The sequence below is a fragment of the Phyllobates terribilis genome, unplaced genomic scaffold (genome assembly GCF_046119375.1).
Source record: "Phyllobates terribilis strain yellow unplaced genomic scaffold, ASM4611937v1 Scaffold_2__4_contigs__length_985480577, whole genome shotgun sequence".
Taxonomy (NCBI): Eukaryota; Metazoa; Chordata; class Amphibia; order Anura; family Dendrobatidae; genus Phyllobates; species Phyllobates terribilis.
Window position 1 is genome coordinate 431,789,226 of NW_027362762.1, and position 15,519 is coordinate 431,804,744.

The following is a 15,519-nucleotide window of genomic DNA, read 5'->3' on the forward strand; positions in this document are numbered from 1 at the left end:
GGTAGCTGGAATGTAAATATGGGAAAAAGTACAACAAATCGCATAATAAAACACAAATAAGATCTTGTATGAAAAAATCCCTTCGTGGTAATGAATTGAGTCAGACACACAGGTTACAGAAAGTAGGTCCTCACAAATAATGATGCACAAGAGATCAGCAACAAAGCTTTAGAAGGCAGAGGTATCAACTTTATAGTAGTCACTACTGTAACCTCTTGGCTCTATGAGGCACTGACAAGTGTCAGATATATGATTTCTGCTGTTTTACTAATGCCTCTCTAGCAGAACAAAAAGTTCAATAATTTGTTTTAACCCCTTCATCCCTGGGCCCTTTTCCATTTTTGCGCTTTCATTTTTTGCTCCCCTTAACTTTTTTTTATTTTTTGGTCACAATGGCCATGTGAAGGCTTTACCATATCGTGTACTGGAAAACGGGAAAAAATTCCAAGTGCGGTGAAATTGCAAAAAAAAGTGTGATTCCACAAGTAAGGGCTTATTTTTTGCTTGCTAAGCTGACTTTTTTATTGATACTACTTTGGGGGTTGATACGATGGTTTGATTGCCCGTTATAACATTTTGTTGCAATGGTGCGCCAACCAAAAAAATTTAATTTTGGTGTTTTCTATTTTTTTTTTATCATTACGCCGTTTACCGATCAGATTAAATACTTTTATGTATCGATAGATCGGGCGATTCTGAACTTGGCGATGCCAAATATGTGTGTGTTTAATTTTTTTGGGGTTTTATTATTTGGAATGGGGCGAAAGGGGGAGTGATTTAAGCTTTTATATTTTTAAATCTACCAGACCACAGCTACTGGGAAGTGTACTCCAGGGCACTTAAAGAAGTACTGATACCTGCTGTTTTGCGTTTCTACTTGGCTTTAATTCCAGATAAACACAATGTTTCCCCTTTATGAATAACCTATCAGACCAACTAGTTTTATTTTTCTCTCCTCGAAATTGTAATAACAAGAAGGAAAAGTTATAGGATTATGGAAATCACAAGATCAGTAGACTTGTTAAAGTGGTTGTACATATTACCCCCCCCCCCCCAATTTATCCCCCCGGGGCCCCGAAGACTTTTTGTAAATAACTTATGTTGCTGATAATGCCTGTGAGCAGCGCTATCACTGACCGCTCACAGGCATCACCTGACCCCCGGCTGCAGCCGCCTCTGACATCCGCTGATGTCACGACAAGTGCTGGCAGCAGCCGGGGGTCTTTGTCTTCCGCGCTCCAGGTGGATGCCAGGCTGTGGGCGGGGGTACCCCTCCCCACGTCACACCTGGCATCCACCGCGCGCTCTGCCTCTCCCTATTCATTGGGAAAGCGCGCGGTGGATGTTGGGTGTGACGCGGGGAGTAACCCCGCCCACAACTCAGCAGCCACCGTGGAGACCCCAGCGCTGTATCACGCCTCACTTGTCGTGACGTCAGCGTGGGGTCACGTGATGCCTATGAGCAGCCACATGCATTATCAGCAACGTAAGGTATTTACAAAAAGTCTTAGAGGCCCCGGGGGAATACATTGGGGGAGGGGGGGGGGGTGATCTACAGTAGTGTACAACTTCTTTAGTGATGTAATATGGAAACAACATTTTCAAATTATCTCAATTTATTCAACTTTGAGTATGCGTGCCATGTGCATATATACATTCACTTACATGCCATTGCATGTTATGAGTTAGGTTATTAATAGTTATCTGAGAAATGTTTTGCTGTGCTGAATGCACTTGGGCATGTAAGTCATCAAGATCTGCTGCTGGTAGCTCCCCTTTCAATTGCTGACCAATCACATCTCAGATGTGCTCGATAGGAAACAAGTCTGGAAACCCTGCAGGTTAAGATGGTACGTTTAGTCCATGCAGGTTGCTCACATTTAGCATAAGCAACATGTGGCCTTGCGTGGTCATGTTAAAAAACTGCTCCTGGGACACTTTTTAATTCCCTTATAAAGGCTTTCTTGTGATGTGTTCTATTTGGTATATCTTCAGCTATCACTGCATCCAAGATAGAAGCGGGACTAATCGCTGAAGAGGATAGACCTACATTTCAGCCTCCATTGACGTCTTGCTCTGCACCTAATAACCTTTGAGAGCAGTGGCATGAGATCAATAGCCCAATGTTGTCCAAACGTCTTCTGATGGTTTGTGTAGACACGGTTTTACGTCAGCACATACCAGGATGGGGGCGGCACATACCCGGATGGGGGGAGCAGGATGGGGGCAGCACATACCAGGATGGTGGCAGCACATACCAGGATGGTGGCAGCACATACCAGCGGGTTCAATGGCTAGTCTTATATAAGCATGACTGCTTTCTGTCGTGTGATTTAATACAGTTTTTTGATGTTCGTGTGAGATGGGAATGATTGGACATTGTTGCAGCATCGGACTCTGGCCACAAGAGGTCACTGTTGTCTCTGGAATAGACTCTATGGCTGACCTGATGGTGTTTTAATCAGTTGGAGTAGGAAGCTGATGAGCAGGACAATCCTGTGAGATCCTGGAATCTCAATGTGTGAAGTGTGCTTGGAGCTGATCAGATTACTGAGGAAAGGTGTAACTGTTCCTGTGACTCCTGTCAGACAGGAAGCATTACTTTAGGGGGACGACTACGATTGGATACAGAGTTGGATTCCCCCAAGGCATCTGCTGTGACGTGAATGGCCTTCTGCTAGCCTATCAGTCTAAAACTACACTTCAGGTGACAAGTCCAGGATCCACTCCTCGGCCTCCCAGCTAAACGGCCGAGCGGACGATCAGGCAGCCTCTTCAGTGATCAGTTTACAGACAGTAAGTCCTGAGCTCAGGCCCCACCACAGGGATCCTGGTGGGGGCATGCACACAGACTTTAAAGAGAGTTTGGTGTCAAACATAGATTCTCAGTTAGAGACATTGTTTGCTAATAGGGCTGTGTGAACCTTAGCTAGATACTCCCCTCAGTGGGTGAGCTTGTGTACAGATAGTATAACAGAGTTGTAATCTTAGAGAATTGTTAAGTTTGTGAATCTGTCCGCTGCACCACTGCATGGCCTGTCTCTTGCACCCAGCTGATTACATCCTTGCTCTGGGTAACTCTCGGTTACCGCATTAAGCGAAACCACAGGTCAGGCAAATTATAGTGTATCTTATAGGACATACTAGGCCTATCGATTGTGCAGTGCAGGGGTCCTAGCTGTCCTGGGGTAGGTATGTGTGAAATGTATCTGTTTCTTTCTTGCGTTGCCAGGGTAACTCAGTTTTCGTTGCTAGTAAAAAGTAGTTACCGAACAAATTGTCTGGTAGTGTCCTTTGTCCTCGGCCCGCTGTATTCTGAGAGAGACCACCCCGGTACATGGTCTCCAATAGATCATTTGTTCATTCTGTAGCATTACAGAAGATCTTTGCCTTCCCAATGTTGCCTATGCCTACCCCTGCTTTCACCAGTTATATAATAGTTGCTTTTGAATCGACTCTACTATATGCAAAATAAAGTAAGCTGGGATCAGCTTGACCCAAGCAAATAATATAGTAAACTTGCATCCATTCATATGACCCCATCTAATGCCTTCCCTTAATACTGTTATGTATTTTTGTCCTTTCGTTGAGTTGATAAACATCCAAACTGAACAGCGAGAAGGGAGCAATTTTATTATGTGAGGCACATCTGTGAAAGGTTTTCACTGTCAGTATTGCCGTGAGCATTTACCATCTTTCATTTCTGATATTTGTTTTTTTCTCTGCTTGATCCTTTTTTCTTTCTGTATCAATTGTAACTGGAATAGGAAACTGATAAAAGATAGTTGAATTAAAGTCCTATTTTTAAAATTGGAATATGCATATTTTAGATTCCAATTGAAGGCTGCAAAACCATAAAGGAACCCATGAAAACAAGAACTAAAGAAACACATATGAAACAAACAAGAATGTATGTTGTACTTTGGATTCCTGAAAGCACCCCCACCCTCTTTTTACTATGATGATGCCTGTACATCCCCTTTGCATTCTCTCAAGCAGCTTCAACTAGTCACCTTCAATGGCTTAAATGAACAGATATGACTATGACTAAAGGCACTTTGTACGCCAGAAATTCGTCAGAAATACATCAGTCTGTTGCTCATGATAAATGCAATTTTATGTCTTCTAATGGAATTCTAATAAAGAAGATTTAATACTTTAAATCAAGTGGATGTGCTGTCTATCGTTTTGAAGTTTGTCAGCTAAAAATGGTCTACAACGGGATAAGCACCCAGAATATAAAGTACCATATACACAGATTCAAACAGTGCCATGGTAAGCATCATTGCGTTATTTATTGAACAGGCATGCCTGTTCTAGAGTTCTATTGTGGAATCACTGGCTTTTAGAAAGTGTTTGTTATCATAAAGTGGCTTAGTACACAGTTATGTAAGGTGCTTAGTTCTATTCCTCAGCTATTCTAAGCCAGAATATGTGAAGAACTGCTGTACCAATTAAAGAGATACAGCAGTCCATCATTACCTTAAGACATGATGTTAAGTCAGTCCAGAAACAGATAACAGTGGTGGATGATCACAGAATCCTTCCCTTGGCAAAGAAAACCCCTCCACATCATCTACCCAAGTAAAGAACACTTTCCAGGAAGGAGTTGTTTCACTAAGTCTACCATAAAGAGAAGACTTCACAATAGCAAATGCAGAGTGTTCACCACAAGGTGCAAACCATTAATCAGCCTTAAAAATAGAAAGGCCAGATTAGACTTTGCCCCAAAACATCTAAAGAAGCCACCCAGTTCTGGAAAAGCTTTCTCTGGACAGATGAAACTAAGATAAACCTGTACCAAAATGATGAGAAGAAGAAAGTATGGAGAAGGCTTGAAACGGCTCATGATCCAAAGAACACCACATATTCTGTAAAACATGGTGGAGGAAGAGTGATGGCATGGGCATGCATGGCTTCCAATGGCACTTGGTCACTAGTGTTTATTGATGATGTGACTGCTGGATGAATTCTGAAGTGTACAGGGCTATACTTTCTGCTCAAATTCAACCAAATGCAGCAAGGTTTATTGGACAGTGCTTCACAAGTACAGATGGAAAATTACCCAAAACATACTGCAAAAGCAACCAAGGAGTTTTTTAAGGCAAAGAAGTGGAATATTCTGCAATGGCCAGTCAATCACCAGATCTCAACCCTATCAACCATGCATTTCACATGCTTAAGACAAAACTTAAGGCAGAAAAGACCCACAAATATGCAACAACTGAAGTCAACTGCAGTAAAGGCCTGGCAAAGCATCACAAGGGAGGAAACCCAGTATTTGATGATGTCCATGATTTCCAGACTTTAGGCAGTCATTGCCTAGAAAGAATTCTCTACAATGTATTAAAAATGAACATTTCATTTATGGTAAAGTTAATTTGTCCAATTACGTTTGAGCCCCTGAAATGAGGAGGCTTTATAGAAAAATGGTTGCAATTCCTAAACATTTCACAGTATATTTTTGTTCAACCCCTTTAATTACACTTGAAAGTCTACAATTCGGTTGCATCTCGGTTATTTCATTTTAAATACAAAATAGTGGCATGCAGAGGCCAAATCGCGAAGATTCTCGGTCAATGTCCAGATATTTCTGGACGTTAACTGTAACTGCCCGTAGCTGCTAAAAGGACACAACAGTGCTGTAATATAGTTTTCTTGTTACCAACCAGAACACAACATAAGGTAAATGTAATTAGTACTAAACAGGCAGTTGCCTTCCCCCCTCTCTAACCCTATAACCATTAGAGACTAGTGATTAGCCTGTCCAATTATAAGATTCGGTTCACTAAGGGCTGTTCAAATATGGATCACAATGCCTGGACTGATTATAGGTTTTCTGACCTGAACCTATAGCTTCATAGGTATATATAAGGTCAATGGCGAACACAGACGGAAAAGGGTCTCTGTGCAAGAACAGTACATGGGCCCCTATTTGTGCTTGTGACAGCACCTGCTTGCTAATTTGGAGGTAAAAGTGAGCCCCCTTACATCTTGTGCCCCTGGGTGGCTGCACACTTAGCGCCAATGATATGTCTGCCCCTGTATAAGGTTGTAAGTTTGGGTCAGGAGATCCGTGGTCAGTTGTGGCATTGTGGTCCATATATGGACTGTGAAATATGGCTGTTTGAACCTGGCCTAACAGTGAATTTCAAAATTAAATTATACAGAAAATCATATATGCAAGATCTATAGTCTTGGCACACTGATTCATATACCTGTAATACTTTTTAAAAATCTATTAACTCAAGATTTGCCTATACAGGATTTCTTTGAAGTGATATCTCTATTCAACTACGTTTTATTCTTTATAAAGGGGACCTTCAGTAACAGTGCTAATTGCATCCCTGTGGTTTTTCTTTCTGTAATCAGCACGTGTACTTGGGCTAAACTCCCTACTTGCATTACACAAAACACCAAAACGTTGCAAATGGTATAAAACAACTAAATAAATACAGTGCTGCTCACCATTATTGGCACCCCTTCATTTTTTTCATACTGTACAATATCTTCATAAATTAATGGAAATGTACCAAAGTTACATCCTCAGGATTTTTTAATTCCTGGTCCAACATAATACAACAATAAAACATTGTTTTGCAATTTCCATATTGCAATTTCAAAGAAGAAACAGAATAAACAGCATGTGCAGCAATAAAGGCAGCCCTAAATAATACTTGGTTGCACACCCTTTGGCATTGCTGACAGCCTCCAAATGTTTCTTGTAGCCATCTATAAGCTTCTTGCACTTCTCAGCTGGAATTTTCTCCCACTCTTCCTTTGCAGTTTGTTCAAGCTCTTGAATGTTTGCAGGGTTCTTTTTCCCAATTGCAGATTTAAGCTCACCCCAAAGATTTTCAATGGAATTGAGGTCAGGACTTATTGCTGGCCATTTTACAACAGTCCATTTTTTCTTTTTCACCATTCCTGTGTACTTTTGGACGTGGGCTTTGGGTCATTGTCTTGCTGGAGGACCCATGATCTTTGCCTCAAACCAAGTTTTCTTACACTGGGTAGGACATTTCGCTCTAAAATCTCTTGACAATTCTCTGATTTAATGATTCCTGTGATACAGTCAAGGCCTCCAGTACCAGACGCAACAAAGCAACCCCACAGCATTATGGATCCTCCACCATGCTTAACTGTTGGTAAGGTGTTCTTTTTGTTTCATCTATCCACAGAATATTTTCCCAGAAGGGTTGTGGCTTGTCAAGGTACTCTTTGGCAAAGATCAGTCATTCCTTTTTATGTCTTTTCTTCAGCAATGGTTTCTTCCTTGGTCTTCGACCTTGAAGCTCTGCTTGGTTTAGTGTGCGGTGTATGGTACTTGTTGAAACCATGACCCCATACTGTTCCAGGTTGGCCTTCAGGTCTTTGGATATTTGACATGGTGTTTTTTCCACCATTTGCACCATCCTTTGAAGACATCTCTTGTCAATTTTCCTCTTTCCCCCACGTCCAGGGAGGTATTTGACGGTTCCGTCTTTGGCAAACTTCTTAATAACATTGTGCACTATTGAAACTGGGATACCAAGGTCTTTGGAGATGGCCTTATATTCTTTGGAAGTCTTGTGTTTGCTAATAATAGCAGTTCTGATGTCCTCAGACAGCTCCTTTGTCTTCACCATTGTGACAAAGGAACAGGGCCTACCATGTAGCTTTTTAAAACACTGAAGTCATTATTCATTGGCTAATTCATGTTAAATGGGCACCTACAATTAATCACAGGTGAATGTCTTTTGTGATTTACCACAGGTGAGTCAAAATGTGTTTTCATACTAAATTATTGTAAAGGGTGTCAATACCAGTGACACAGCAAGTTTTAGGTTTTTCTGTTTTTCCCTCACATTTTTTTTATTTTTGCTTTAAATTGTTTATTTGCTCTTTTGAATTTAACACGAGGGCTCTGTACAAAAAAACTGTTTCACTATATTCATTTTTTTCAGGAGATATTCCATATTTTGTACTTAAACTTCATGGGTGCCAATAACGATGAGCAGGACTGTTCCTCTTTCAGCTCATGGCCACAGCCATTCTGTATTACTGACTCAGCAGTGAGAGCCACAATCGAGTTGGAGCGCTCACTGATTAGCTGCAGGGATGACAAACTGTTCACTTGTAAACAAAAAGCCAGTAAGACTGCATGTGCATTGCATCAACACTGAAACATGAAGAAAGAGTACTATGTATTTTGTTATTTTATACCATTTGCTGATGTCTTTTTTTTTTTTTTCATGAAAATGTTGCAAATTGGATAACCTCTTTTAATAGCTGCAACAAATTGTCAGCATTATGAATGAGGTATCTGATGTGCTCACGAGATACAAATTCTCCCCACGATTTCAAAACTGATTGACAGCTTACTCCCTGTTACTGTGTACAGTGCTAGCAGCACAATGTTATTCTTGTTTTGCTTGAATTCAATTGCTGATTCTATACCAGCAATTTTTCTGCAATGAGGATTCAAAAGAGGACTGCATAAATGTCATGACATGTATGCTTTTTGCCATGTCACTTTATTTAGATGCCATGACTTCTGTTCACCATTTCACCATATATTTGTATATCATCTGTCAAATCAAAGTTTTATTAGCATAAATGTTAGCAAAATCATTATTATAATGCTCATAATAAACTCTAACCTAAATTTTTAGGCTACAGACAGGTTGGTCAGTGCATACCTACCAAACAGACAAGCAGAGGAAGAATCAGTCTCTTGACCAAAATGAGATACAATCAATAATTCAAGTCATTAGAAGAGCCGAGAAAGTAGATTCACTGGAACAACAGAGAATTGGGTATGTCTGGACTTTTTAAGGACACATTATTGCTTTCTATTAAACATTAGCACATTATGGCATTAACCGTAAAATATCTGTTTGTATTAAACATTTTTAAATACGTACAGTGGGGAAAATAAGTATTTGATATACTGCTGATTTTGCAAGTTTTTCCACTTACAAAGAATGGAGAAGTCTGTAATTTTTATCGTAGGTACATTTCAACGGTGAGACAAAATCTTTAAAAAAAATCCAGAAAATCACATTGTATGTTTTTTTTACATAATTAATTAGAATTTTATTGCATGAAATAAGTATGTGATACAATAAGAAAATGGAACTTAATATTTGTACAGAAACCTTTGTTTACCATTACAGAGGTCAGATGTTTCCTGTAGTTCTTGACCAAGTTTGCACACACTGCAGGAGGGATTTTGGCCCACTACACTATACAGATCTTCTCCAGATTTTTCAATTGGGTTCAGGTCTGGAGACTGGATCGGCCACTCCAGGACCTTGAAATGCTTATTACAGAGCCAATCCTTAGTTGTCCTTGCTGTGTTTCAGGTCATTTTCATGCTGGAAGACCCAGCCACGACCCATCTTCAATGCTCTTACTGAGGGAAGGAGGTTGTTGGCCAGAATCTCGCGATACATGACCCCATCTATCCTCAATACAGTATTTTCAATACAGTGCTGTCATCCTGTCCCCTTTACAGAAAAGCACCCCCAAAGTATTATGTTTCCCCCACCATGCTTCATGGTTGCGATGGTGTTTTTGGGATTGTACTCATCCTCCTTCTTCCTCCAAACACGACGAATGGATTTTTGATGCCAAAAGTTCTATTTTGGTCTCATATGACCACATGACTTTCTCCTATGCTTCCTCTTGATCATCCACATGGTTATTTGTGAACTTCAAATAGGCTTAGACATGTGCTGGCGTGAGCAGGGGGACCTCGTGTGCCCTGCAGGATTTTAATCCTTGACAGCATAGTGTGTTACTAACTGTAATATTTCAGACTATGGTCCCAGCTCTCTTCAGGTCATTGACCAGGTCCTCCCGTGTAGTTCTGGGCTGATTCGTAACCTTTCTCAGAATCATTCTTACCCCATGAGGCGAGATCTTGCATAGAGCCCCAGATCAAGGAAGATTAACTGTCATCTTGTGTTTCTTCCGTTTTCTAATAATTGTGCCAACAGTTGTTGCCTTCTCACCAAGCTGCTTTTCTATTGTCCTTTAGCCCATCCCAGCCTTGTGCATGTCTACAATTTTGTCCCTGGTGTCCTTAGATAGCTCTTTGCTCTTGGCCATGGTGGAGAGGTTGGAGTGTGATTGAGTGTGTGGACAGGTATCTTTTTTTATATAAGTAACAAGTTCAAACAGGTGTAATTAATACAGGTAATGAGTGCAGAGCAGGAGGGCTTCTTAAAGAAAAACTAACAGGTCTGTGAGAGCCAGAATTCTTTCTGGTTGGCAGATGATCAAATACTTATTTCATGCAATAAAATGCAATTAAATTATTTAAAATCATACAATGTGATTTGTCTGTTTTTTATTTTTAGATTTTGTCTCTCACAGTTGAAGTGTACCTATGATAAAAATTACAGACCTCTTCTTTCTTTGTAGGTGGGAAAACTTGCAAAATCGTCAGTGTATCAAATACTTATTTTCCCCACTATATATAATTATATGAGTGTAGATGGAATGTCTGATTGAAGTATTGTCTTCTATTTTATTTATTTTCAACACTAACAAAGTTAAAACATTGAAAAAGTATATTGCACCTAACACATATGTAATTCACTATTCCAGCAATGCTTCTTTACTACCATCTTCTGGTAGAAAACGGAACTTCGTTCACTAACACTGGTGTTTCTTCCGGGCTTTTTCTTTAACATATAAACCATAATGCCTATGTGCTACAATTTTGTATTCTTTCCTTTAATACTATAAAGTACTGGTTTTATTCTTCTATGATTATTTATTATAGACAAATCTTCATATAATCATCAGTAATTCGATAATTAACTGCATTTATTTTTTTTCATTAATTTCCCTCTTATGAACTTAGGAGATCCCCTGTACAAGAACAGTTTTTGGACCCTTTGCCCTCCAGTAGCTCATCATATAGCACATCCATTATTTGTGTCTTAACATTCTGCTAGCAATTATGAACTGTTAAATTAGTTAGCTCACTCAGTCTAATATAATATACAGTGGCATGTAAAAGTTTGGGCATCTCCGGTCAAAATTACTGTTATTGTGACCAGTTAAGCAAGTTGAAGATGATATGATCTCTAAAGGTGCTAAAGTTAAAGATTACACATTTCCTTTGTATTTTAGGCAAAAAAAATAAATTGTCATTTTAAAAATTACAAAAAGGAAAATGGGCCAATGCAAAAGTTTGGGCATCCTTGGAGGTGTGTGCTCAGATAACGTTGACCAAGGTTTCAGACCTTAAACCCTTAAGCCCCGAGGGTGGTTTGCACGTTAATGACCAGGCCAATTTTTACAATTCTGACCACTGTCACTTTATGAGGTAATTACTCTGGAACGCTTCAACGGATCCCCCTGATTCTGAGACTGTTTTTTCGTGACATATTGTACTTCATGATTGTGGTAAAATTTCTTCGATATCACTTGCGTTTATTTGTGAAAAAAATGGAAATTTGGTGAAAATTTTGAAAATTTTGCAATTTTCAAACTTTGAATTTTTATGCCCTTAAATCAGAGCGATATGTTACACAAAATAGTTAATAAATAACATTTCCCACATGTCTACTTTACATCAGCACAATTTTGGAACCAAAATTTTTTTTTGTTAGGGAGTTATAAGGGTTAAAAGTTGACCAGCGATTTCTCATTTTTCCAACAAAATTTACAAAACCATTTTTTTAGGGACCACATCACATTTGAAGTCACTTTGAGAGGTGTTTATGACAGAAAATACCCAAAAGTGACACCATTCTAAAAACTGCACCCCTCAAGGTGCTCAAAACCACATTCAAGAACTTTATTAACCCTTCAGGTGCTTCACAGGAATTTTTGGAATGTGGAAGAAAAAAATGAACATTTAACTTTTTTCACAAAAATGTTTCTTTAGACCCAATTTTTTTTATTTTCACAGGGGTAGCAAGAAAAAATGGACCCCAAAATTTGTTGTGCAATTTCCCCTGGGCACGCAGATACCCCATATGTGGGGAAAAACACTGTTTGGGCGCACGGCAGGGCTCGGAAGGGAAGGAGCGCCGTTTGACTTTTTGATTGTAAAATTTGCTTGAATAATTAGCGGACACCATGTTGAGTTTGGAGAGCCCCTGTGTGCCCAAACATTGGAGCTCCCCCTCAAGTGACCCCATTTTGAAAACTAGACCCCCCCAAGGCACCTATCTAGATGCATAGTGAGCACTTGGAACCCCCAGGTGCATCACAAATTTATTCGTAACAATGAAAAAGTTTTTTTTTTTTTTCACTTTTTCATTATTCCGAATCAATTTGTGAAGCACCTGGGGGTTCCAAGTGCTCACTATGCATCTAGATAGGTGCCTTGGGGGGTCTAGTTTCCAAAATGGGGTCACTTGTGGGGGAGCTCCAATGTTTGGGCACACAGAGGCTCTCCAAACGCAACATGGTGTCCGCTAACAATTTGAGCCGATTTTCCATTCAATTTGTTAGCCGACACCATGTTGCATTTGGAGAGTCCCTGTGTGCCCAAACATTGGAGCTCCCCACAAGTGACCCCATTTTGGAAACTAGACCCCCCAAGGCACCTATCTAGATGCATAGTGAGCACTTGGAACCCCCAGGTGCTTCACAAATTGATTCATAAAAATGAAAAAGTGTTTTTTTTTTTCACTTTTTCATTGTTACGAATCAATTTGTGAAGCACCTGGGGGTTCCAAGTGCTCACTATGCATCTAGATAGGTGCCTTGGGGGGTCTAGTTTCCAAAATGGGGTCACTTGTGGGGGAGCTCCAATGTTTGGGCACACAGGGACTCTCCAAATGCAACATGGTGTCCGCTAACAAATTGAATGGAAAATCGACTCAAATTGTTAGCGGACACCATGTTGCGTTTGGAGAGCCCCTGTGTGCCCAAACCTTGGAGCTCCCCCACAAGTGACCCCATTTTGGAAACTAGACCCCCCAAGGCACCTATCTAGATGCATAGTGAGCACTTGGAACCCCCAGGTGCTTCACAAATTGATTCGTAAAAATGAAAAAGTGAAAAAAAAACACTTTTTCATTTTTATGGATCAATTTGTGAAGCACCTGGGGGTTCCAAGTGCTCACTATGCATGTAGATAGGTGCCTTGGGTGGTCTAGTTTCCAAAATGGGGTCACTTGTGGGGGAGCTCCAATGTTTAGACACACAGGAGCTCTCCAAACGCGACATGGTTCCAATTTGTTAGGGGACACCATGTTGCGTTTGGAGAGCCTCTGTGTGTCTAAACATTGGAGCTCCCCAAAAGTGACCCCATTTTGGAAACTAGACCCCCCAAGGGAACTTATATAGATGTGTGGTGAGCCCATTGAACCCCCAGGTGCTTCACAGAAAATCATAATGTTGACTTGTGAAAATAAAAAAAAAACATTTTTTCCACAAAAATGCAAAAAAAAATATTTTCACAAGGGTACCAGGAGAAATTGCACCCCATAAGTTGTTGTGCAATTTCTCCTGAGTATGCATATACCCCATGTGTTGGAAAAAACTACTGTTTGGGCGCATGTAAGGGCTCGGAAGGGAAGGAGTGACGCTTTTGAACGCAGACTTTGATGGAATGGTCTGCGGGCGTCATGTCATGTTCTCAGAGCCCCTGATGTGCCTAAACAGTGAAATGCCTAACAAGTGCCCCCTTTTTGGTAGTTAGTTGATTTTTGAATTTTGCAATGTAGTGTTGTACATCAGTTGTGTAGGACAATCTGACGAACACTACACAACTGACGTATGACAACCTGAAAAACACTACGTCAGCTGTGTAGTGTTCGTCAGGTTGTCATACGTCAGAAATTAATTCAATAGTCCATCGAAGTATGGTACCTTTTGAAGCAGTCTTTCATACACAGGCCAAGTTTGTCAGGGCAGGTGTCACATTGATAAATGGTGTCCTTGCGTATTCCACTTTTATAACACACTCGGCACCTCTTTTGTGACTTTCCTTTTTTTCCGCTGTGAGGGATCTTCCCTAGGAAATGCTGGCCTGGTACAATTCTCGGTCCTTCAATTCCAGAAGTACTGGGTCCCGCTCTGTCACCGCTGCCAAATATCAGGGCCTTGATAACTGTTTCCTGAAGCTGAAGATACGACGCAGAAGTCTGGCCTGCACATTGTGACAGAAGGAAAGCATTGTGCATTGCCATCTGTACAATGTGCACGGCCAGCTTCTTGTACCACACTCTGGACTTTCTCAAAGCACTGTATGGCTGGAAGACTTAATCAGAGAGATCAACTCCCCCCATGTACTTGTTGTACCCCACTACACAGTCTGGTTTGACGACCTGTGTAGTGGAACCTCGTACAGTGCTGAGTGTGCTGCCATCACCATGTATGGTGGTCAAGAAAAGGACATCCCTTTTGTCCTTGTACTTGACCATCAACAGGTGGTCGCTACATTGGGCTCTGCTCTCACCCCTTCTGAGCAGCTGCCCAATTAACGTCTTTGGGAGGCCTTTCTGCATTTTGCGGACAGTACCGCAGGCTGCGGTACGTCGCGCGGAGAGGGACTGGAAGAGCGAGATACTTGTATAAAAGTTATCCACGTAGAGGTGATAACCTTTATCAAGCAGTGGGTGCACCAAGTCCCACACAATTTTCCCACTCACTCCCAGAACAGGGGGGCATTCAGGGGGTTCAATCCGGGAGTCCTTCCCTTCATAAACTCTAAACTTGTGAGTGTAACCTGAGGTACTCTCACAAAGTTTATACAGCTTGATCCCGTACCTTGCCCTCTTACTGGGCAGGTACTGCCGGAATCCAAGCCGCCCCTTAAAAGAAATTAAGGACTCATCCACACAGATGTCCCTTTGGGGCACGTACACTTCACCAAACTTGTTGTTGAAGTGTTCGATGACAGGCCGAACTTTGAAAAGACGATCAAAGTTCGGGTCATCGCGTGCAGGACACCTTGCATTATCTTGGTAATGCAAGAACTTGTAGATGGCCTGAAAGCGTGTCCGGGGCATGACCATTCGGAACACATATACAAAACGTCAACACTCCAGTATTGCCGAAGCTCGGGCTTCTTCAAGGTCCCCATAAGAAGGACCAGGCCCCAAAACTTCATCATTTCTACTGCGTCTACAGGAGACCAGTTAGAAAATGATGAAGAGGGGTTTTGTTCTAAAAATTGATGAGCATACAAATTAGTTTGGCCCACCAGGAGGTTTAGAAAATCCTCAGAGAAAAAGACTTTGAAAAAGTCTATTTCTGTGAGGCCGGTGGTGTCAAACTTGATTCCTGATTCCGCTACGAAATCAGGAATCAGCGGCTCATAATTTTCGGGGGGCGAAGTCCATATAGGCTCAGTAGTGGGGGGCGCTGGAACATCTCTCCTGCGACGACGGCGGGGCGGGCCAGCAGAACCTGAGGAAGAGGAGGAAGAAGAGGAGGAGGAAGACGACGAGGAGTCGGAAAAATAAAGAAATGTGGGATCCTCACCCTCACTGTCAGTGTCGGAGGCAAGAATAGCGTATGCCTCCTCCGCTGAATACTGAGTTTGGGATGAGCAGGACATTG

At 41.2% G+C, this 15,519-nt stretch overlaps 1 protein-coding gene across 6 annotated transcripts in view; it reads left to right on the forward strand.

Moving 5' to 3' along the window:
* The window catches only part of RPH3AL (rabphilin 3A like (without C2 domains)), a 467,437-nt gene that overhangs the window by 218,838 nt on the left and 233,080 nt on the right, over positions 1–15,519 (forward strand). For all 6 annotated transcript variants that reach the window (XM_073665322.1, XM_073665306.1, XM_073665341.1 and 3 more), the window contains one exon: positions 8,655–8,798. In XM_073665322.1, the coding sequence (XP_073521423.1) occupies positions 8,655–8,798 (144 nt within the window). The remainder of the gene's footprint in view (positions 1–8,654; positions 8,799–15,519) is intronic.